This window comes from Physeter macrocephalus, chromosome 12 (assembly GCF_002837175.3).
Source record: "Physeter macrocephalus isolate SW-GA chromosome 12, ASM283717v5, whole genome shotgun sequence".
Classification (NCBI taxonomy): Eukaryota; Metazoa; Chordata; class Mammalia; order Artiodactyla; family Physeteridae; genus Physeter; species Physeter macrocephalus.
In genome coordinates this window covers 84799187-84824487 of record NC_041225.1, presented here as the reverse complement: position 1 = coordinate 84824487, position 25301 = coordinate 84799187, and the positions used below count along the sequence as shown (strand labels likewise).

General features: G+C 37.2%; 1 protein-coding gene, 1 non-coding gene and 1 pseudogene across 8 annotated transcripts in view; 2 read left to right on the top strand and 1 right to left on the bottom strand.

The window, feature by feature from the left end:
* Window positions 1–208: 208 nt before the first annotated feature.
* On the bottom strand, window positions 209–1377 carry LOC102978445 (phagosome assembly factor 1-like; annotated as a pseudogene).
* A 1735-nt stretch (window positions 1378–3112) lies between these two features.
* On the top strand, window positions 3113–3183 carry TRNAG-CCC (transfer RNA glycine (anticodon CCC)). The gene has a single exon. It is a non-coding gene; the product is annotated as a tRNA-Gly (tRNA).
* Window positions 3184–3481: 298 nt separating this feature from the next.
* Window positions 3482–25301, top strand: part of TIA1 (TIA1 cytotoxic granule associated RNA binding protein) — a 31456-nt gene continuing 9636 nt past the window's right edge. Inside the window, exons 1-8 of one of the 7 annotated variants that reach the window (XM_024133612.3) lie at window positions 3487–3744; window positions 7970–8005; window positions 11730–11829; window positions 14831–14929; window positions 15438–15492; window positions 15663–15695; window positions 16831–16918; window positions 20130–20205. In XM_024133612.3, the coding sequence (XP_023989380.1) occupies window positions 3719–3744; window positions 7970–8005; window positions 11730–11829; window positions 14831–14929; window positions 15438–15492; window positions 15663–15695; window positions 16831–16918; window positions 20130–20205 (513 nt within the window). In that variant the 5' untranslated portion in view covers window positions 3487–3718. Of the gene's footprint in view, window positions 3745–7969; window positions 10918–11729; window positions 11830–14830; window positions 14930–15437; window positions 15493–15662; window positions 15696–16830; window positions 16919–19350; window positions 19455–20129; window positions 20206–25301 lie in introns of those variants that run through there. The other 6 variants (XM_055089232.1, XM_028497054.2, XM_007124031.4 and 3 more) reach the window with 6 other exon arrangements.

The window sequence follows — 25301 nt, the reverse complement described above, 5'->3', positions numbered from 1 at the left end:
CCCCTGTTGGCACCAGCAGGCTGAGAATGGACAGAGGAATATCTGGGCCTCTCACCCCATGGCAGAGCACCCAGCCTGAGCTCCACCTCAAAATATCACAACAGCCCTTCCACACTGACAAGGTGTCCAAGAAAACCCACAGGGTGGCCTGCCGAATAGGATGTGATGCACAGTTCCATGGGGCAGAGGGGCATGGGTGGTGATGATCCTAGGGGAGCTCCGTGGCCCTCAGGGGTGCACCAGGCCTGGGAGGGCCATAAATGATCACCGAGGCAATGTGGTTGTTCTGCATGACCTCAAAGATCATCCGCTGAAGACCAAAGCAGAATGTGGAGCCAAATGGGTTGGTGTTATCTGGGGAGGAGGACCTGTGCAGGGCAACAGGCTTCTCCACAGGATGGCCCAGAAGCTCTTGGATGTTGCCCCCCTTGCTGTAGGTCATGCATGTTTCTGTCTGACCATCCGTGTTTTCTCTCTTTACAGTTAGTGGGATCTTGAACTCACAGTGGTGATAAATGTTAAAATCATAATGTCCAGGGTAATTGGTGTGTAGGACAAAGTTCTTCACTTTGAGTGTATTCGCGTCAAAGAGGATGTCCACTCCAAGAGTGAAGTAGTTTAAAAAGTATTCATTGCACTTGGATGGAACTTGCTTATCAGGAGAAGGAGAATGAATCTTCATTTTGTCTTCTGACTTGTAGAAGACCTTGTGTGGAGAGCTAAGCATGCTAAGAACATCTTGGCAGGAATTGCCAAAACACACTAAGAATTCAAATACCCACATCTTGGCATCTGCTAATACGCTGGGTCCGCAACCTGCGGCAAGTAGGCGAAGTCATAAACCTGAGGGTCCAGTTCCATCTCAAAGAACATCTATACTCTCAGCACACACATTGCCCAGGAAACAGCTCAGCAGCATCATGGGAACCTTGGTATCCTGTAGGCTGTTTCCACTGTAGGTGTACATTCGTTTCACAGTTGCTTTGTGGGTTGTCTGGAGAGAAGCCAGACCATGGGCAAAACTGGGTTCGTACTTGGGAGCCTCGATCCATGAATCTAGCTAAAAAGAGAAAGACAGTCCTCTGAAGTAGAGGTGGAAGAGCTTCTCAGTGGAGTTGTACACTCCAGGATGGGTTGCATTGAAAGACTGGTCAATCTGCTCAATGGCGGGAGCTATGGCTTGAGAATTGAAATGCACACCACAATATTTTAACTTTACTTTAGTCAAGTCATATATTTCGATCACCTTAAGTCTCTGATAGTTTGATCCCATCCTGAGCCAGGTTAAAGATGAGGTGATGGCTTAGAGGAGACCAGTGCAAATTCCCATTGCTCGTTTCCCAGAGAACGCTGAGGCACCACTTCCACACCCAGCATTGGTTTGGTTCGCTGATCCGGCGGCCTCCCTGCCGCAGCGCAGACAGACCGGAGCTCACCTGACCGGCAGCAGCCTCGGGCGGCCCTGTGCATTAACTTCTAATGGGCAGAAAAGTCCTCAGAGCTTTCTGAAACACTGTCTGCCAGGCTATAATCCTCAGGTTGGCTCAAATAAAATTCTCTATTTCTTTCTTAGATTGACTATTAATCAAATTTTTCGTGGACAATATAATGTCCAGAATAGACAAATCTATAGAGACAGAAGATTAGTGAGTTGTGGCGAGGGGTGGAATGGGGACTAGGAAGTGACTTCTAATTGGTAAGGGTTTCATTTTTTCGGGGGTGAAAATGTTCTAACATTGATTATAGAGATGGTTGCACATCTCTGTGATTACACTAAAAAAAACACTGAACTGTACATTCTATCTTTATACATTTTTTTCCTTTTTTTTTTTTGGCTTGGGGGAATTTCAATTCCGCAACCAGGGGTTGAACCGAGGCTGTGGTAATGAAAGCCCGGAATCCTAACCATTACGCAACCAGGGAACTCCCAAACTGTACATTTTAAATGGAAGAAATGTATGTTATGTGAATTACATCTCAAAAAGTTGTTTAAAAATACTATCCACTATTAACATTTGTCTTATTCATCCCCAAAAGACTAATATTTGATATCTTTGAATAAAATCCCAAGAATGTGCACCAGATTCTAAAGACAATTCTAAAAATGGTTATCCAAAAGTATCGAAGTCTAAAGGAACTAGTCCAAAGAAAACACCATATTTTGGGGCATGTACATTTCCCAATGTTTAAAAACTTTTACATAACTTATAAAATGCAATACAAAATACATAATGAGTATACTGAAGTACATTTCAGAGCCCTAATTTTTCTGCTTCCCTGGAAGAGGGCTGAAATTTGTATATATTCTGAGTCAGTTGGTTTTAGAATTCTTGGGACCTATTTGCATTAAATAACTATTTCTTAAATATTTTCCAGTATACATTGAATATACCAAGGAAATTCAAATATAAAGAAAAATTCCGCTAAGATCTAGAAATACATTCCAGGCTCTCAAAAATTTGGTTAACACCAAGAAGACAAATTCTTTTTTTTTTTAACATCTTTATTGAAGTATAATTGCTTTACAGTGGTGTGTTACTTTATGCTTTATAATAAAGTGAACCAGCTATACATATACATATATCCCCATATCTCTTCCCTCTTGCTTCTCCCTCCCTCCCGCCCTCCCTATCCCACCACTCTAGGTGGTCACAAAGCACCGAGCTGATCTCCCTGTGCTGTGCGGCTGCTTCCCACTAGCTATCGGTTTTACATTTGGTAGTGTATACATGAAGAAAACAAATTCTTAATGAAACTTTTTGTTTTTTGGCCGCGCTGTGTGGCTTGCGGGTTTTATTTCCCTGATGAGCGATGGAACCCAAGGCCCCTGCAGTTGAAGCGCCGAGTCCCGCCACTGCACCTCCAAGGAAGTCCCTTGAAACTCTTTTAAGCTAAAAAAAAAATTTTTTTATGAGATTTTTTCCGTACAGAAAAAGCAGGAACATCCATTCAACTGTATCGGAATGAGAGAAAATAAGTCATTTCTTATATGAAAAGTAACAGATTATATGGACTCTCAATAAACTTTTATTTTTAAATAAATAAATCTTCCGGGAATAAATGTTTGCTTGTACTTAATCCTAAAGCATTTCAGCAACGTCCACTACCGTCAGCGCCGCTGGTGTAGTGGTATCATGCAAGATTCCCATTCTTGCGACCCGGGTTCGATTCCCGGGCGGCGCATGTGACTTTTGTTCTTGCCTTAAGTGATTTTTATAATCTTTCTTCTTCTGGAAACACAATTTTTCATTTCCATGAAGATTTATATTTCACTATAAATTACTGTTGACACATTCGAATCTGGAGGTGGAATTCAAAAAAGTTTACTCAAGTCATGAACTAGTTAACCTTTACGCCTGCGCAGTCTGAGACATCCCGAGCTTCGCTGGAAGAGCGGCTGCGCAACGAGTGAATATAAGGACTGAGGTGCAGCCTGGCGGCCAGGAGGTTGAAAGTGCAAGATTCTTCTGCGCCTGCGCGGCCCGGGTCACTTCGCTGGCTGCTCCAAGGCTCCCGGCTCGCCGCCATCTTGTGTTGGGGCTTCATTGTTCGCGCTGGGCCGGGTGGTTTAGTGTAATTGCCGCCGAAGCAGGGGGCGGAGTAACCTCCGGTCGGCCGAGAAACCCCGCTATTTCACAGACATAGCAGCTCAAAAGATTTGTGAGGTAGTAAAGGGTAGAGAGCTGGACCCGGAGGCGCCGCCGCGACAGCAGCAGCCATGGAGGATGAAATGCCTAAGACTCTGTGAGTCTGGGGCAGCGATGAGGGGGGCGGGATGGTGTTGGTCCCGGAGCGAAGCTTCGGCTCTGCGCCGCTCCCCAGCCTATTGTTCTCCGCGGACGCCGCGATATCATGGTTCCTCTCCTTAGCGCTCACCGGGATGCCTAGGGACCGAGACCCGGGCTGTGAGGGGACGAGATGGACGGAGACGGGGCTCAGCCCTCTAAATTAGTCCCTACACCGTAACTACCCTACAGCGTGGCGTTTGGCCTCGTCCCGGGCCCTCTGTGGTCTTAGGCGTGGAGAAAAGATTTTCATTCAAACCTGTTTTTAGAACTCGGCTAGCCTTTTTGTTCTGCGCTTTTCTTCTCTCCCCACCTCCCCCTCCCCCGCTTCTCGATTAACCTCTTGGTTTTTACAGCCGTCTCCCTTTCATTTTACTTTGATTTTCTCTAGAAACTCTTACTTTCATTGTCTTTCGTTCATAAGAATTTTTGTCTTGAAAATGCTTATACTGATTTTCAGGGACTTAAACTTTATTCTCGCAGTTGCCAACTGGAAAAAAGCCAAATGTTTTTTCTTGAACTTCTCTGTGGCTTTCCTTCTGTGGCACCCCCTCCCCCGATCAAAAAGCCCCAAATCGGACCCCTTAAGGATTTTGAAACTGCTTTTTAAAAATGGAACTCTCCCCCGGAGGTATATATCAACTGAGGGGAAGTGGATATAATGCATTTTTATCGTCGCTTGCTACTTTTCTGATTGACATGTCGGTGAAGGAGCGGGGAGTTTTTAATGAAGCAACAATTGATAAGTACCTTAACATATTTAGTCACCTGTGAGAATTTTTAGACTTACTGTTAAGTGATCTTAGTTTGGGATCTTTTCTTTGTCGTGTTGCTCTCCCCGCCCCCTCTCCTTTGTTTTTTTCGAAATATTATCCTCTGAGGTGATCCTGCCTTTGTTGCTTTTCTCGAAAAGAAGAAAAAGCCCGATGAGTTTTTGACGTAGCTTTTTTGTTTTTATTCTTAGAATACTGGCAGTTTGAGAACTCAAGGCAATAAAAATACACTCAGGTTTCTTTTTGCAACTCTCTGGATATCACAGTTGTTATGAAGTACAACGTAATCAATTATTTTTTTCGCCACCAAAATAGTTTCCGTTTTGTAATCTATATGAGAAATATGGTCACACTTGTTTTCTTAATGAATAGGTAAACTTTTTTGATAGTTTATCTCATAATCTGTTAGTTACATTATGTGTCTTTTTAATAGGATGCAACAATTAGCGCATGACTTTTGTCTTTTGAAAGATTGTATCTGTAGATGAATACTCCCTAAAAAATCATTAGCCCCATAGAGTTTATGGAAACCTTTTTTCCCTCTTGCCTGTTCGCTAGAAGTATGATAGCCAACAGCATATAGGATTAAGAACTGTTCATCTTTTATAATGTCTTTAAGATTCTTATTTTGAAATTTTTAATTTCAGAAACTGCCAAAAATAATCTGAGAACTTAACCTTTTTGGTACGTTGATTTGGGAATATCAAATAATGAAGACAACTTAAGCTTTCCCAGGCCAGTCTACAAAAGCAAGCAGTACTAGCTTGGGGACAGGGGACCAACCATTGCAGGAGAATTAATGAAGTTTTATTTATTTATTTATTTTTATTATTTATTTATTGAATACTTATCGTTTGCCATGTGTTCTCTGTTAAGTGCTTTACGAGCTTGTGTAATCCTCATCAGAATTCTGCAGTAAATGGGTCCATTTTACAGCTGAGGAAAAGCTAAGCTTAGAATTAAAGTAACTCATCCCAAGTCATATACCCTTTTGTTCATCATCCTGCAACTCTACTGTCCTCAACTCTTGACACTTACATTTATGACAAATTTTGCCTTGTATGCTTTACTAGAACACCCCATCCAAGAATCTTTTCCCCAAAGTAGTCCATGCTTTAACATTTCCTATTATCCCCTCCCTCGCTTCTGCCTTTCTCAACCAAAACTCCCATTCTTCCAGTCAGACCAATCTTGATTAAATATGAGTAGGTGCTCATCCCTAATTTTTCCCAGCAGTTTTTTATTTTTAATATAAAATGTTTGTTTGAATAACCTTGGGAGTCAGAGGCTTTTAATATGTTCTTAGCAATGTCTGGTCCATGGTAAGTGATCAATAAATTTGTTTTAAAAAACTGGTACAGTTTCAAGCAGTGAATCAAGATTTTACTCATTTTTGAGGGTAAGATACAGTCTGAATTTCAGTATGGCCTGTGTACCTGAATGGCTCAGAGGAAGTGCCTTCCTTTGCCACAAATGAGTGTTCAGCAGTGCCTTGTTAGAGACTGCCGGTATTCAATTTCTTGTCAGCAGTACTCTGGAAATGTACAGTTGACCCTTGGACAATGCAAGGGTTAGGAGCTCCAGCCCTCGAGCAGTCAAAAATCCATGTATAACTTTTACAGTCAGACCTCTGCTTCTGTGGATTCAACCAACCATGGATCAGTAGTACATATTTAGTGAAAAAATTCCATGTGTATAAGTGGATCCACGCAGTTCAAACCCATGTTGTTCAAGGGTCAACCGTATTGTGAGAAGTGGTTTGATTCTGGAAATGTTTTGAAAATAGAGCTATGGGAATTGCCAGTGGTTTGGATGTTGAACGTGAGAGTGAAGTCAGCAATAACTTTAATTTGCAAACGCATAATTATCAGCCATCTAGAATGTTAGTTTGTTGTAAAATAATTAAAAACGAGAACTGTCCTGAGAGCATGGATATCTTATTAATGTCTTCTGGGCATAGCGTTAGATACTTTTGTTCAGACTGGTTTATGTACAGTTGGCCCTCTGTATCCACTGAAGTGCAACCCTCAGATATGGTGGGCCATTTGTAAGAAACCTGAGCATCCATGGGTTTTGGTAACCATGGGAGGGGGCAGGTCCAGGAACCAATCCCCTGGGAGTACCAAGAGCTGGCTGGCTGCATATGGTCTGATCTCCAAGTGAAGGAGGTGCTAGCTGATGAAATAAGAGGGTTTCAGCTATCACGCAACACAGTGTCCTTTGTGAAGAGTAGACAGTTGTTAAATAATAGTAAGGTTATGATGCTGGTATATAGTATTTGTATTACTTGCAACAAGTATTTACTGTCATACATAATTTCTTTTTTTAAATTGAATATAGTTGATGTACAATATTATATAAGTTACAGGTTGCAGTATAGTGTTTCATAATTCTTAAAGGTTATACTCCATTTATAGTTATTTTATAAATATTGACTGTATTCCCTGTGACATATAATATACTCTTGTCATAATTTCATAATTAGTAGGAGACATACACCTTTTTCCCCTGAACTAGAGTGACTCAGGCAAAATGGGTTAATTCCCTAGCAAATTGCAAATGTTCAAAAGTAACTCTGAGAGGGCTTCCCTGGTGGCGCAGTGGTTGAGAGTCCGCCTGCCGATGCAGGGGACACGGGTTCGTGCCCCAGTCCGGAAAATCCCACATGCCGCGGAGCGACTGTGCCCGTGAGCCATGGCCGCTGAGCATGCGCGTCCGGAGCCTGTGCTCCGCAACGGGAGAGGCCACAACAGTGAGAGGCCCCGCGTACTGCCAAAAAAAAAAAAAAAAAATGTTTTGGATTCTAATGTTATAACTGTTTGAACTTAGTATCAGCTTTAAAAATATATATTAAATTGACATGAAATCCTATCCCAGAACTGTCAAGTTTTCACTAGCATTGATGACTTTTTCCATTGAATTTTCTCAGGAAGGTTTTTTTTTTTTTTTTTAAGATTTTTAAAAATTTTTTGTTTTTACTGTACGCGGGATCTTTGTTGTAGCATGTAGATTTCTTAGTTGCGGATGCATGTGGGATCTAGTTCCTCGACCAGGGATTGAACCTGGGGCGCCTGCATTGGAAGCACGCAGTCTTACCCACTGGACTACCAAGGAAGTCCCTCAGGAAGCTTTTTATTTTGAAAAATTTAAAACCTATGGAAAAGTAGCAAAAATAGTACGTTGTAGACTTAGATAACTTTCATGTGGCTTTACCAATTGCTAATAGTTAGCCAAATTTGCTGAACCATTTGAGAAGACATCATGACACTTAGGGGCTAAATACGTCTAAGAATAGGGGCATTCTCTTATGTAACGGAAATATAATTTTCATATTAAGGAGACTACATTGAGTCAGCATTTTTAACTAATACACAGTTAACTAATACACAGTTTTACTCATATTTTATCCAGTTGCCCAAGGAGGATGTTTACTTTCCAGTTCTGCACAAGATTGGTACATGGTCTCAGAGGTGATGTAATAAATATCAACATGGGATACTTCAGTCTATGCTGTTAACAAAAAGTTCATGGAACACATAGAAAGGGATATTTTAACGTTCTTGAATAAAAAGCATCTTGAAAAATTAAAACTACATAAATGTAAGAAATTTACATTTTTGTTTAGTAGTCCAGTTGACATTGTGACAGGGAATCTTGGCTTACAACTGCTCCAGTATCAATTTTTGTATCACTCAGAATTTTCTTAAATGCAAGCTGCAAAAAAATTCAGGCATAAAAGGAATTTGTTTAAAAAGATATTGGACACTCCCAGAATTTGCAGGAAGGTTATGGAACCTGGCTTAGAAAATGTTCAGGAAAGAGAGACAAGTAACTGTCAGGCCTACAGTCCTAATCAAGCCACAGACCATCCCAGAAAGGGTACTGCTGCCACACCTACTGAGGACCTGATACTACAGCTTCCACTTTCACTGGGCATGGGACTCTGCAGCTCTTTGCCACCAAAGTGGATTCTCTTCAGTCTCTGCTTCTTTCACCCCCTATCTTTGTCTTCTGTGTTCAGGACTGGTATCTGTAATTGAGCTAGCCCAGATCACATGCAAGGGAGACTATATAACCATATTTAGCCTTTTCATCTTCTGAAGAGGAGTCAGCCTTTGCCACAGGGTGAGGATTTCTCTAAAAACAGGAAGATATTTGGCAGCCTAAAAGAAAAAAAATCTGTTACACAGGTAACTTAAATCCATGCTGTTAAGAGGAAATCCTTTCACTTCAGAAACAAAAGTATGTGACAAAGTATGGGACAACTAAAGAAACATTTTTATTAAAATGGGAATGAACTACAAGTATATATGTTACTTGTAGTTTATTGTAATGGTGTCGAAGGTTGAGAGCAAGTTGTTGTGTAACTTCCTCTGAAGAGACTTTCTCTAAACAGGTGTGTGTAGGGTTAATTGATAAAGCCTCCTGGAACATATAGTATACAGCAGGCCACATTAAATAAACAAACATAAAGGCAATACAGACCTTAGTGCTTTTTAAAGTATCTTTTATTATTATTATTAGCTATCTTCAAACTACGTAAATCACTTAGAAAATATTTCTGAGAAAATCTTAAAGTTTTGCAAAGAGTAAGTGATAGACTCTGGGTTCGCTAAATACTGTTCAGTTTGTCACTAGATTATCTACCTTTAGCATAGCAGATGTTAGAATTAAATTTTCAGGAGAGCCATTTTTTTCATTTAGACATATGCAATCCTTAGGATTTCTTATAGGCACAAGAGTCGGGTAAGAATAGATACAGAAGAGTTGCAGAGATAGTACAGAGTTCTCGTTTGATCTTCACCCAGCTTCTCTTAATGTTAACATCTTATTTATATAACCATGATATAGTTATCACAACTAAGAAATTAACATTGGTACAGTACTGTTAACTACAAACTTTATTACCATTTCCCCATGCCACTAATGTCCTTTTTCTATTCCAGGATCTAATCCAAGATACCACATTGTGTTCAGTTGTCATGTCTCTTTCCTGTAATATGTAAGGAGATATCTTTCATTACTGTGGCACTTTTGAAGGGTACTGTTTCTCCACTGTACAGTGACTACTGTTTTTCTCGACATACTGTCAGTTAGAATTGAGTCACTAAGAGTAGCTGACCCTCAAGGAGAGGGAAATTAAGCTTCACTTCAGAGAGGGAGGTGTATCAAAGAATTCTTGCCAGTAGCGATGATTACTAAGGTGTTTTAATGGTGATTTCTCTCATTTCTTCTACATTTATTAAGTAGAATTCTGTAAGAAAAAGCTATCGCCCCCACACCCTAATCTAGAATTCAGTCAAGGATTATTCATTGTATTAGGTGGTCAGTGTCTTTTAAGTCCCTCTTAATTAAAGACAGTCTTCCCGGGCTTCCCTGGTGGCGCAGTGGTTGCGCGTCCGCCTGCCGATGCAGGGGAACCGGGTTCGCGCCCCGGTCTGGGAGGATCCCACGTGCCGCGGAGCGGCTGGGCCCGTGAGCCATGGCCGCTGAGCCTGCGCGTCCGGAGCCTGTGCTCCGCAACGGGAGAGGCCACGGCAGAGGAAGGCCCGCATACCACAAAAAAAAAAAAAAAAAAAGTCTTCCCCTCTTTTTACTTTTTTTTAGGACAATAATCTTTTGAAGATAATCAAATAAGTCACCTTATATAATATCCCACTTCTGGATTTGTATAATTGTTTTATATGCCCAATATCCTGTAAACTTAGATCTAGATTTAAGGTTAGCTAGATTCAATTAGATCTTTCTGATTTGAATACTTCATAGATGATATTATATAATTCATATTGTACACACAATGTCTCATTGTTTATCCATAAAATGATTTAAAGTTTGAACACTGGGTCAAAGTGGCCAAAAGCTCTCACTTTTAAGGTGGGTTTTCCCTTTGCAGTTGTTAAGTGATCTATGTGATAACTTAGGCACCCTGCAAATATCCATTTTCTTACCAGCCTTTCACCTAATAGTTTTATATCCATTAATAGTTCACGCCTGAGTCAATTTTTCAGTCAGGCTTACATGTTGCCAATTTAATGCTCTGTGTCTACATTTATTGGCTAGCATTTTTCTATAAAGGAATTGTTCATTGTTCCTTAAGACTCAGCACTTCTCCCTTTGCCATTTTAACCTATACCTGTGCCTTCACAGTAAGCATTCAATAGTCTGTTGAATGGGTAAATGGAAGGAAGGAATTGAATCCACACTTTCTGGCATGTATAGATGTTTATTTTTCTAGGGAGAGAGTCCATACCTTTCATCACATTCCCTGAAGGATTCTTAGCAGAAGAATGAGAAACTACAGTTGTTGGGAGACAACATTCTCTGATTTCAGAAGTAATAAACCTCTAACATGTCTGGAGGTAATCTCATTTTAAAATCCCATTTTGAAAATTTATTTATAAACCCTTTAAATAAGGATCATCCCCCTTCCCCCAGAAAAAAGTAAGGATCATCCCAGTCATGTGGGATGATCTTATGGGATGTCTTATAATACATTATTTATACTAATTAAGTTTGTTAGTCACCACTTCATATTATCTTAAAAGTCTCTCCTAGACTCTTTCTACTCCCTTTCTACTACCACTGATCAGTGGAAGGTTTCCCATTGAAAGGTTTCCAATTCTTTTGTGAGCATGTTCAACACCTGATAAGTGATTTATCCATGATTTTTCAAAAATATGTTTACTGTGTAAGCCAAAGTATACCTAAATTGGACAGTTTTAGGGAAATCATGTGAATTAAAAATTGAAGAAAATTTAATGTTCTCAGTAATACTGTAGAAGTAGAAATAATTGCAAAGCTTTCCAGGATTGAGTGTATAAAATGTTCTATATATTTAATAATTCATTTGAGAGATTTTAAGCATATCTTCCTAAGGTAAGCCTAGAAACTTAGAAACAAGCAACAGGTTTTATTTGTACAACCTTGAATAAAAACACAGACACACACTAGCTTCCCCTCTACTAACAGTGTCTCATTAATATATTTGTAAGTAACATATCTTCCATATGTTTTGAAAGAGATTTTGAAGTTTTCACAAACTTTTAAAAAGTTCCCAAATAGTAGATCCCAAAGATCTACCTATTCCCCGTATTCACTCTCCAGTAATCAACTTTAGGAACTGATGCAAAAGAAGCAAATTTAAAATGATGAATTGTTTTTCTTTGTGTTTCAGATATGTCGGTAACCTTTCCCGAGATGTGACAGAAGCTTTAATTCTCCAGCTCTTTAGCCAGATTGGACCTTGTAAAAACTGCAAAATGATTATGGATGTAAGGGTATTTTACTTAGTTAACTTTCTTTTTTTCCTTTTCTTTGAGGTTGTCCATGATACATTATTTAAATTCATTACTTCCAGTAACTCTTAAATTGGTTTATACAGTCTAAATTCATAGAGGTTTTAGTAAATTTGAGATGAATCCGTTTTGGCCACGAAGTTTGTTTTAGTAAGTAAAGAAAGAAGAGAATAGTACTAATCATGTCTAAAGCAGATGACAACTATATGTGAGCTCTTGTTTTAAAGTGTATTGAGGCATCAGAATTGTTTGTGTTATATGTGGTATCAGTTGATTGGCTAAACTAGAAATTCAGTTATTACAATTAAAATGGGTAATTGGGTTAAAAAAATAATAGACTTTGATACTGTGAAAGTGTTTTTAACTTAATTTTAAAGGTCATGATTCAAGTTTTTCTTGTATTGTGGCAGTGCCCATCCATCAGACCTTAATGTATAGAAAAAACATAGAATTCACTCATCTAATTGGTATTAATCCTGAGTCATAATGTGTGTTAAAAGGCACCTTAAAATTCTTTTGATGAGAAAAACAGTGCTAAAGAGAAATCTTTTATCCCTGGTCTCACCTACCTTTAAACTTTTGGTTTTCTTTTCTCCAGGAAAGAAAATCATATATGTGTCTGTATCTACTACTTTCTCTTCTATTGTATTTCAATTTAACTTTTTTTTACTTGGTATTTTCAAAAATAATTATTTAGCCAGTAGGCTTTGGTTTGTTGTCTCGGATTTTAAAGTGTCAGACCTTTCTCCTGGGATTTCCCCCGTGGTCCAGTGGTTAAGACGCTGCCTTCCAATGCCGGTTCGATCCCTGGTCAGGGAATTAAGATCTCATCTGGTGTGGGGTGCAGCCAAAAACTTTCTCCTAATGTGGTAGGGTCACCTACATATAATATAGATGGATTCAACAGATGTTTTTTGTCCTTTACACTCTTCTAAAGTGTTTTCTTATCACATTTAATATCTGTATGCCTTTGGATAAAGAAGAAAATATTTCTGTGCCCTTAGAGAAAGATAAGAGGGAGAGATAGGAGACTATGATGGAGAATTTAAAACCAATCTTTCATCTGGGGCTCCTTCCTTATCTTAGTGATAGCATTTATGGAATGCCTACTGCCTGTTATTTTAATGCTGATGCCTTATCACAAATGCTCAATAGAAACATTACAAAGCGGATGTTATTCCTTTTTTATTATTATTATTTTTTATTTTATTTATTTACTTTTGGCTGCTTTGGTTCTTTGTTGCTGTGCGCGGCTTTCTCTAGTTGAGGCAAGTGGGGCCTACTCTTCATTGCGGTGCGCAGGCTTCTCATTGCGGTGACTTCTCTTGTTGCGGAGCATGGGCTCTAGGCACACGGGCTCTAGAGCACAGGCTCAGTAGTTGTGGCGCACAGGCTTAGTTGCTCCATGGCATGTGGGATCTTCCCGGACCAGGGCTCGAACCCATGTCCCCTGCATTGGCAGGCAGATTCTTAACCACTGCACCACCAGGGAAGCCCTTCCTATTTAACATATACAGAAATGGGGCAAAGCAAGGATGTAAACCCAGATTGATCTATTCTCTCCATAGGTCTGTAGGCTGCTATTCTCTCTGTGTCTGGGTCTTTCTAGATATTTGCCTATTAAAGATCACTAGGCAAAATGTTAATGACTGCTGGACCTACAGAAAAGGCTAGCTAGGTTACCTCTGCCACTTTGTATAAATTTTGGATTTTGGTCACTCAAAGGCTTAGATTAACTATTCCTTGTCCTCCTCCTTATCATTATTTTATTATTATTAAAGTCTAAATTCCAGTCTATTCACACTGATGCACTGATGTTCATATTTAGGAATTTTATACTCCCTAGAGTATAAAGGCTGATAATGTATATGCTTAGAATTTTTTTTAATCTAAAAAGTAGGTTTTTTTTTTTTTCTGGGTACAAATTAAGTGAAATGAACATTCTTATTTATTTGATTGTCTTACTCTTAGGTGTAAGCCACTTTTCTAACCACATTCTGATGCCTGTCAACATTGACCTTGGTAATAGAATTCCCATTAAATATAGCATTAGTTTGATTATACAATTTTAAAAACATCTTTATATTCTCTAATGTTTTTAAAATAAAATAATGGATAGTTTCAGTGTCATCAATTTTGTGGTTGCCTCCTTGCTCTAAAATTCTTTAAAATCATTGCCAGTGACTTTTTTTAACTGTTAATTGTGCTTGAAACAAAATGGCATACTTCTTTCTTCTGTTATCATTCTAGTCTTTTGAATTAGTTTCTTATTTTAACAGTTCTGCTTAGGAGATTATGGAAAGAATTAAAAAGTCATTTGGTATTTTGTACTGATAGGTGTAAAATATTGGGTGTTTTTTCTGCTTCTTTAATTTATAAGAAAACATCCAGGCTTCACCTGTCATCAGACCTCAACTACTTGGAACACCAGTAGAAAAGAGGAGAGAGGTTGTTTTTTTCTTTTTTGGCCGCACCGTGGCTTGTGGGATCTTAGTTCCCTGACCAGGGATTGAACCTGTGCCCCCTGCAGTGGAAGCGCGGAGTCCTAACCATTGGACTGCCAGGGAATTCCCGAGAATTTTTATTTTTAAAAGATTTCTAAGCAGGCAAAAATTTTGATGTCAGAAAGTCCACATTCTAAAACCTATTCTAAAACTTTACTTACCAGAGAACCTCTTCAGTTTTCAGAGCCTGTTTACTTACATTTTAGTAACAGGTTTAAGAAGGTTAATTAGAACACTTAGTCATTAATAAAAGATTAAATTATATATAGTAGTATAGTATAAGCTGTTGAAGAAGATAGCTTTCTGTAAAAATAGTTCATTTTTTAGTGTTTACTGCCTTATCGAAACATTTACTTGCAGAAAAGACCCTTCGTTCTCCATGGCCTGATACTGAGATGCATAAAACTTTGTATAGTTTTAAAGTATTGGGAGTATAAAACTTAAAATTGGCTTTTGTGTTTCTTCTTCAACAGACAGCTGGAAATGATCCATATTGTTTTGTGGAGTTTTATGAGCATCGTCATGCAGCTGCAGCACTAGCTGCTATGAATGGGCGGAAGATAATGGGTAAGGTAAGCTGTCATAATTTAAAAAGGTGACTTGCACTGGAAAATTCTAAGTTGTATACGGTTTTGTTTCCTTTTTAGAAGCATTGTATTCGCTTTACAGAAAATGGTCACATTTAATATTAAGAAGCTGGGATAAAGCATTTAGAGGGTATGTTTATGTTAGTATTATTCATGGTGCCTTGCACATGGTAAATACTAAGATATTTGCTGGATTAGTCAAGCTTTGATGAAAGATCTAGGAACATTGGATACTAATGGGGAAGAATAAAAGAAAAAAATTTATTGGTACTTTAGAAAGGTTAGTTGAATGTTAACAAAGAAGTATCTATGGTTAGGATTTGTTAACATTATTTGCATAAGTGTACGTTAAAAAAGAAGTATTGAAATTTTGACCAGAAAGTTTGAATGCTTCATCTCAAACATATACCTATGTGTTCATAGATGCAAATCTTGTAATATCTGATTATTACCTTTATTTTTATGGAGTATAAATGTAGAAAAATTTTTTTAGGAAGTCAAAGTGAATTGGGCAACAACCCCCAGCAGTCAAAAGAAAGATACAAGCAGTAAGTATATTTTATACTCTTTGAACTTTTGTGTTTATTGTACATAGTAGTTTTATTGTAAAGCATATAAACATCATACATTTGCAGTAATGTTTTGATCGTTATCCTAAGATATGATTGAATGTGTTTGTGTTAATAAATTTAAGAACAAATCTAATCTTTGTCATCAGGTAGTACCGTTGTCAGCACACAGCGTTCACAAGGTAATTGTATCTTCTTAAACATAAAATGAAATCTCTTGAAAGGGTATTCACTAACCACCTGAAGTTTTTTTGTTTGATATTGGGGGGAGTGGGGAGGGAGGGGTCGTATTTCTGTTTGTCTCTCTGGCAATATTTTCCCCCCTTTTTCCCACTGTTGACCAAGTGTGGTTTGTCCACTACTTTGGTGGTATTTTAAGTTCTCTGATCCCCATTGGTAGCAGCTGATGCCTTAGAAATACTTTCACCATGGAAGGGCAAGATACCCTGTTTCCTTGAGGTCATGATCTGTGCTTCATACCAGATCTTCTCATTGCTTGAGTTGCTCCTGAAACTGTGTTTCCCAAATGGCAACCCAATATGTTGCTTAAGGCCTGCCAAATAGGGGTAACTTTTCTTTCCAAATATACTTTGTCAGAATTGATATATATGTCTATTTAAAGTGTTGATCCAACTATTTTGTATTTTTTAAGTGTTTTTTTTGAGCATTGTCTTTTTAAGAAAACTTCACATATGGGAACGTTTTTTCTCTCCAGTGCTTTTTTAATGGCTCTGATATAAAGTGAAGGGATTACTGTTTTCATTCTGTTGCCTTCAGTCTTAGTTCACTTGCACATGGATTCACATAAACTGAATGGTGTAATGTCTGGGCAACCAAAACTGTTGGCTTTTGAGAAAACTGTCAAATACTTTAACATCAAACTGTTGCAATGCAAGGTATTTCTTTGATTGTTCTTCACAAAATATGGTTAAACCAAGTATATCACATAGGTAAACTGAATAAATGTAAATAAGTACTATTAGAATGGTAATGAAGTCATAAATATATATATATTTTTTGCAAAACTTATTATTATTAGTTTATTTTCTTAGGCCAGTATAATAATTGGCTATAAGTAGAAATATAAGTGTCAGTTTCCCATTAGATATATCATAGTCCTTAGGAGAATCTTTCCTGTTTTGTCACCTTGATTCATTATGTTTAAAACTGATAGGATTTGTCTAGGTATAGGATAGTGTTATACTTTACTATAACCCATAAATTATTTTAAGAGTACTTTACTGAATAGATTTTAGCATTTTTTTAAATTCTAAAATTATATTTTTCTTTTCACTTCCCCTTCCTTCCCCTTATAAGATCATTTCCATGTCTTTGTTGGTGATCTCAGTCCAGAAATTACAACTGAAGATATAAAAGCTGCTTTTGCACCATTTGGAAGAATATCGTAAGTAACAGAAGATAAATTTAAAATGCTTTATATTAGAAGCAATCTTATGTAGAAGTAATTTGAAAATCTATTGTGAATTTTGGACATTAATTTTAACACTTGAATGTGATGTATTAATATTCACTTGAATAAGTGTATTGTTTAGAGACTATTCAAGCAGTTAACAGCCAAAGATTATTTTCCCATTGATAAATAAATCTTTGGTCTTCAATTATCTTAGAATTCATTTTCAATTAGCATTAGCTTTTAAGAGACAAATGTGCTGTTGTGCATATTGTTTCTTATATGCGTGTCTTGCTAGCTTGGTCATAATCTTTAGTGAACTTGTGTTATGACTAAGGAATTTAGACCCTTTGGCACTTCTATGATACCATGCATTTTCTGTTAATATATTTTAACAAAAAGAAACCTTAACAATTCAACCCAAACGCAGTTATTAAATGTTAATTCCCAGGTGTCTATCCTTTTGTTGTTGTTGTTGCTATTAACAATAATAATGATGCCTTTTAGTGTTTTGTGAAGCACTGTCTTGCTTGCATTTGTTATTAATTGTATAGTTTAGGCCTTTTATAAAAAGCTCACTCAAGGAGTATTCATCATAAAAGAACTTTATATTTTGAAAAGCATGCCTGTAATAGAGTAAGAATAATAAGTTGATGATTGCACTTTCTTAGAAGTAATCGTTGAATTTAGAAAACAAAATTTTTAGAGTTTCTCGTTGCTTTATTATTGTTATTCCAGGTAGAAGAGTAGGAAAAAGGAAATGTTAGCTTTGGTTTGGTTTGATGAACAGACCAACAGCAGAGATGAGAAGGAGACTGGACAGTAAAAGCTGGTGGTATTGGTGTTGAATTTTGGAAGTTTTCGTTTGAAGAGTTTTAGTTCATTGGTAGGAGGATGAAAATGCATAGTGACCAAGGAATGACCATAAGTAAGGGACCAACTTTAAAGGCAGTCACACGATTAGGGTTTAAAAGTGGACTCCTCTGTTAGGTGACATTTTTCTTTGTCTCTTAGAACTGACTTTAGGAAAATAAAGTTCTTATTTCTTGACTGTTCCTTTTAATCTGTTTTAGGGCTTTGATTATGGTTAGCTGGCTTTCTAACTGGCTTTCAGATATCTAGATTGGAAAGGTCTTAACCTTTGACCTCTCAAAGTTTCTATAAATCTCTGTGTGCAAAATTTTATGCTTGTTTTCATTTTGGTGTGGAGTATCTTTGTAAGTTTTATCCTATTTTCAGATTAGTCACAGAACCATAAAAGATTAAAGAACTCTGATATAGATCTTTGCTGCTTCTTCCTTAGAGAATCCTTTCAGATATAAGTAAGAATTAAATATATTTCAAGGCTAACATTTCCTGAAACCTACCTTTAAAAAGAAAAGGCGTTTCTAACATTTTAACAGATTAAATGCGATTTTATTAAATGTTTCGATTTTGATTGCAGTAGCTTTTCTGAAAGCATGGGAATTTTAGTTTGGCATTAGATAAAGATTGTTTAACAGTTGGTGAGTTTAAGTTAAATGACATTCAAATTTTAGTAATTTCATTACTTTTTAATCAAGGATCAATAATTTCTTTTTGTTAAATATGTTGGTATCATAATTATAGTCTGTAGATTTTCTTAGAGTTAACTATGATTACTGATATATATATCATTTTTCTTGGTAAGGCCTTTAAGTTTTATAATTTTCAGTCGAGATAATGTCTAAGCTTTAGGCTACCCAAAGAGTTAGTGTTTCTAAATTTGAAGGAACCATTTTCAGTTGGTAGCATCATTTCCTGATTTTTTTCAATTAAAGGAGATAAGTAGATAAATATATATATTGAGAGGTTCTCATGATAGTCAGGTATTCCCCGTAGAGATCCTACAACAGTGCTTGATTTATAAAAGGTGTGTAGTAAATGTTGGCCTATTAAAATATTTACTATATAAAATACAGTACTTTCTTTCCCTAATTTATATAGCTTAAACTTTTCCTGTTCCTTGAGTTTAGGGCATTCTAACAAATTTTGCTATAGAAATGAATCAGCTACAAATTAAATGCATGTGTACCATACAGATAATTTTAATAAGTATTTTACATTATTGAGAAGTGGCTTGCATTAGTTTTCCCCTTTCACCATCACCTCTTTGTCATTTTGACCCTAAACACTTAATAAATCACTCCTAAATTGATCAAAATTGCTTATGTATACTTTAATATAAAATTATATTGCATGGCTTTCTGACTTGGGTTTTTGTTGTAAAAGTGCCTGTTTTGTTCATGTGTCCTGAGAGAACAAGCATTGTGACATACCTGGCTAACTTAAAAGCAGATTGCCTGTGAAGCACAATTTGAGTCCAATTTTTTGAGGTATGGAGTTTTAGCTATCATGGCTGGGTTTTTTACTCAATCTCAAATAATAGGGCTCTGGTTATTTTGCAGAGTATCTCTGAAGAATGGACAGAATTGCCCTGGCTAACTACAAGCTACGGTTCACAGTGGATAAATGTTGGCGTGCTTTTTTACTTTCTGACTTTTTAAAATTTTGCTTTTATATCTTATAGTTTCCAATCAATCTTATATGATTGCTATTTTAGAATTTAGTATAAAATCTTCTCTTATATAGTATAAAACTAAAGTGTGTGTCTAGTATTTTTCTTCAATGATTTAACATTTCTGAAAAGTCAAGTTCTCAAAATTTACCCATAGTCCAGAAGGGGGGTATGAACTGATCTGAGAAAATGAAAAAATTTAATTAATTTAGGGAATATACAACTTTTTCATTCTTTGAGTTTACAGTTTTCTATTTTAATTTTTTAATGATTAGGTAGTAAGTATATAGTGTCAAATAGCAAATTATAAATTGCATGGTTAAAGAAAGCCATTCATTTAGTGTGCCTGTGATCCCTATAAGTTAAGTAAAATTCATATGAATAGCTGCTTTTACCATGCTTAATATTTAAAAATTTAAAAACTTTTGAAGTGGGAGGCAGTTTCTGTACAATGTATACATATATATTTAAGAAGTTATTGATTTGCATGTTTATAAAATTAAGCCTCATTTGCTAATACATGATAAATTTTATAGAATAAAAGGTGAATTTGCATTAAAGGTTCGTTTTAATGAAGATGAAACATGAAAATGAGTTGTGTATGAAATTCTCACTTGATATCCAGAGGAGAGTTTGCAAACCTAAACTTGCGATTGTTTCTGATTTCAGAGATGCCCGAGTGGTAAAAGACATGGCAACAGGAAAGTCTAAGGGATATGGCTTTGTCTCCTTTTTCAACAAATGGGTGAGCTAAATAAAAAGTGCATGTGTAGTGTTTTAAGAGTAAAGGATAAAAATATTCATTTTGTTTCGATTGTTAATCATTTTCCTCATCTGCCATTTGTTCATTTCACTGATAATTAATACCCTTACTAGAGGATATCTTTTTTCTCCTTTTTGGTCATTTAGTCAGCATTTATTTAGCACCTGATGCATGCAAACTACTGATAAAATGTTTTCAGAATATAGAAAGTAGAGGTGTTTAAATCATCAGCCAAAGTTAGATATTGACTATCTCATTTATATATTTAATTCATTACGTCCCTGTTTTATATTCCCATGGTAATTCAAAAGTAGCTAATAAAATGTTCCAGTGGGTGGGAACTTTTCTTAAAATTGTATATTAATGTATTTGAAAATGTCTCATCATTTCCTTCATTCAGTAAACATTACTGAACATGAATTTGCATGGACTTGAAATTTCTGGGTTTTGCAGAGAAAAGGAAGGATAGCGCATTTTGTCAAATGAGAGGTGAAAGGAGGGTATAAAGAAGGAAAAGGCTCATATGTAGTGTGACGGCTGGATAAAATCTTTGGTATGTTCTCCATACAATATAATACTGTGCTGTTGTTTACAAAAAAGAAAATGAATGAGGAAGCTCTGTAAGTACTGGTTATGGAAAGATTTCCATGGTATATTGTCAGGTGAAAAAGCTCTTTTCTGTAAAAAAGAAGGGAGAGGGAGAGGGAGAGAGAGAGAGAGAGAGAGAGATAGAGAGAGAGTGTGTGTGTGTGTGTGTGTGTGTGTGTGTGTGTGTGTGTGTGTGTGTGTGTGTGAGATTTCTTTTCCCCCTTCAGGGATAACAAGAAACTTGGAGGGTTTCCTGTTTGGAGGGTAGGTAATGAGAGTTAGGCAGATGGGCAGCAGGTCAGGAGGCTTTTATCTGTATTGTACTGTTTGAAGTTTGAACCTTATAAAATATTTACAAATTCAGATAAATAATTTTTTTAGTGTGATAACTCAAGGTTCCAAACAATTAAATGCAGAGATATCACATTTCTAAAAATATGGGGATGGATGGTAGGAGAATTTAATGCACTAATCTTGGAGTATACACTAAGGTTTCATTAACCTTAGATTTTATTGTATTGCCTCTATGTTACGACTGTTGTTTGCCAACGATACTACAAAAATATTGTACTTTCTGTGTAAGAGTGCCTTAGAATGAGCCATTAAAAATTTTGATAATATAAAATGTATTTTAGAAAGGATTTTCTTACTTTAGTAAATGGATTATTTGAAATAGATATCATTTCTTGATGACTTCAGGTCAAATTTATGAGCATCATTCTGAGTCTTAAAAATACACCCGTTCACAGTTATGCCAAAGAGTGTCAAATTGTCTTGTTTTTTTCTAGTTCCTCTGTCTGCTTACATTGAAACTCTTTGGTTATTCCTCCCTATGAACTCTTACTATCCAGATACTTGCTATAGCAGCCAGCTTGCAACCATTTTGCCCCAAATTTACTTTTCAAATAAAAAATTCTGCCCTAAAAATGTTTACATGGCTTGTAAGTTAAGGCAAAAGAGGGTAGAATGCACTGTAATGGTATGTCCGCTGTTTGCACAGTAACATCATATCTTGCAATCACATTGTTTAAATGTATAGCTATCATCTTCCTCTCATGAAGTGAAAATGTCTTCTAAGAAGTAGGTTAGCCTAAGAGGTGAGGAAAAATCCGTATATTAGAAGAAAAGTTGCACATTGTAAAGCATATTGAGAGGTGAAGGGGTAAAAGCTCCGTCATGTATGTGTCCCATCTACCAAGTATAAGATGAGATAAGAAAATACAAACTATGAGAATGTAGCTGGTTCTCAAAGCTTTACTGTTAATCACAGCATAATATTTAGGAAAGGTAGAAAAATACCTCATACAATGGATTGATAGCCACAATTAGTATGAGTTCTTTAAAGGATTGATAAATAGGATATTAGTGTCTTGTGCTACTTGGGGAAATAGGTTGAGGGCTTTGGGTTGACTAAGAGCTCATTTTTTTCCATTTGAGATTATGGAATATATACCCCTGCTATATGAAAGTCACTAATGCATATTTAGTATGAAAGTCAGATAGCAAACGATGTCTGTGTGTGGCCTCTGGAGTTAGCCACAGATGGATTGTAATCCTTACAATCATCATATGATAGGTGTAACTTTGAGTAAGTGATTTAATGTGATCTTCCCAAATTTATATTTCAGTTTCTGTACATTTGGGATATGTGATTGGCAGGCATTCTCAGTGCCACAGCGCTGACTGAAATTACCTCTGGCTCTCTTGCCTCTTCCTGTGTTGTGTGTGCTAGGCAAACTCCAGTACTGGTTGAACATAGCCTCTATGCCTACTCTGAAGTAATTGAGTATTGCTAGAGAAAAACTGAGTCAGTGGTTTTGCTTCTAATTTAATGGTCACACATTAGATCAGTCATGTTCCTGTCTTTGCAAACCTATGTTTCTCTAGTAAATTTGATTTCCTGTTCTTTGATAACTATTTCATGCCCCCTCATTTCTCCTCAGATATTCCTCACTCTTTTCTCCATCACCACCCTGAGCTTCAGCTGAGAAAACAGAAGCTATCATACAGGAATTCCCTGAGCTTTCAACCACCAAACCTACATTAAATGCACTCACCTTCTCCCTCTTCCTCCTATTACAGTGGAGGAAAGGTCCTGTAAAAGACCAAATCACTTATGATTGGTGTCCCACCACTCCGTCCTTTTTAAGGACTTTGATCACGTGGTTATTCTGGTTTTTTTCCCCGACTAAAGCTTTATTGAGATATAATTCACATACCATAAAATCCACTCATTTAAGGTATATGACTCATTGGTTTTTAGAATATTCACAAAGTTATGCAGCTATCACCACAATTTTAGAATATTTTCATGACCCTGAAAAGAAACTACATACTCATTAGCAGTCACTAGCTTTTTTCTTCTATACCTTCTCCCCTCAGCCTTGAGCAACTATTAAATCTACCTTCTGTCTATATAGATTTCCCTGTTCCAAACATTTTTTATAAATGGAATTGTATAATATGTGCTCTGCTTGTTCTTTTGTCCTGTGTCATCAGTCTTTCCCTCTTCACTGAATCATTCCCATCAACCAAAAAACATGTTCTGGTGTCTCTTAATAAACTTAACCCCATATCCCTTCCTTATCTATATCCCTATTTCTCTTAATAATTCAGAATCCAGCTTCTCAAAAGAGTTGTTTGCATATTCTTCCACTTCTTTGTCTCCCACTCACAATACACATACACCCCACAGAAAAAATTTTCCCTCTTCTGTGAGCACATAATTGTATTTGTTTTCTAGGGCTGCTGTATCAAAGTAGCTGAATGACTTAAAACAACAAAAATGTATTCTTTCAAAGTTCTGGAGGATAAAAGTCCAAAATCAAGTTGTCATCATGGCCATGTTCCGTCAAAAGACTGTGGAAGAATCCTTCTTTCCCTCTTCTTAGTTTCTGGTGGTGACTGGCAGTCTTGGTATGCTTGGCTTGTAGCTGCATCACTCCAGTCTCTGCCTTGGTCTTCACATGGCCTTCTTCCCTCTGTGTGTGTCCACGTTAGCTTCTCCTCTTCTTACAACGGCCCTTCTTAAAGGGCCCACCCTAATTTGTATTGACCTCATCTTAACTAATACATCTGCAAAGACCCTATTTCCAAATAAGGTCACATTCACAGTTATGGGGCAGGGTAGATAGGACTTCATATAAATTTAAGAGACACAGTTCAACCCACAACAGTAATTAAACATCGTATGGAGTTCAGACTTGTTAGTGTGGTAAGCAATATTTGTTTCTTTTTTAAGAATATGCATTTCCTTTTTATGTGTCTCAAGAACAGCTTTTAGTTTGCCTGTTCTTTTGTGCTAGTTTAAGCTGACATTTGACATATGCAAACCAAAGCTGAACCCCATCTACTTTTCACTCTACTCTTTTTTTAAATAAGTTTATTTAGTTTTTTGTATATTTATTTATTTTTGGCTGCGTTGGGTCTTCGTTGCTGTGTGCGGGCTTTCTTCAGTTGCAGTGAGCGGGGGCTGCTCTTCGTTGCAGTGCACGGGCTTTTCATTGCTGTGGCTTCTCTTGTTGCAGAGCGTGGGCTGTAGGTGCACGGGCTCAGTAGTTGTGGCTCACGGGCTCTAGGCGTGCAGGCTCTAGAGCACAGCCTCAGTAGTTGTGGCGCACGGGCTTAGTTGCTCTGTGGCATGTGGGATCTTCCCGGACCAGGGCTGGAACCCTTGTCCTCTGCATTGGCAGGCGGATTCTTAACCACTGCGCCACCAGGGAAGTCCCTTTCAGTCTACTCTTAAGCTGGCTTTTGTTCTTACTCTATACCAGCACTACCCTTTTCAAGTTCACCTCTTGACTTCTGCTTGCTTGACTCTGACAGTAGATTTTTGAGGGTTTCTTCCTTCATCTCTGGCTATTCCTTCTTAGTCACCTTAGCTAGTGATCTCTCCTTTACCCAGATTTCAGATTTTGCTGTTTTTCAGGGCTCTATCCCAGGATGCTTTCTTTTCTCTCTAGTCTTTCTTCATGACTCTGAATCTTATATCTCCAGCTCCGTTTACTTCACACTTACTAACAAATGGTCTTCATTTAGATGTCTTACAGATATCTCAGACTTAATGTGTCTTAAATCGTCTTTGTTTCTTCCTCAAACTTGTTGCCCTCCTCCCTCCCAGGCTTCTCATTTCCATTAATGCTAGTAGCACTGTCCTCCCTACTGCCCAGGCAAAACCTAGGAATTATCTTTGATTCCTCCCCTTTGACTTACTGTGCACATCCCTCCCCACCAGTTCTCTTGACTCTTCCTTTAGATTACATCCACTGCTACTGCATTAGTCCTGGTCACCTACTGTTTTTGTAATCTGGATATTGCATTAGTCTCATAAAGTGTCTTTTTCCTTTTACTATCTCCCCGAACTGTTCTCCTTCTTAAAACCATAAGAATGGCCTTCTTTTTTTTTTAACATCTTTATTGGAGTTTAATTGCTTTACAATGGTGTGTTAGTTTCTGCTTTATAACAAAGTGAATCAGTTATACATATACAC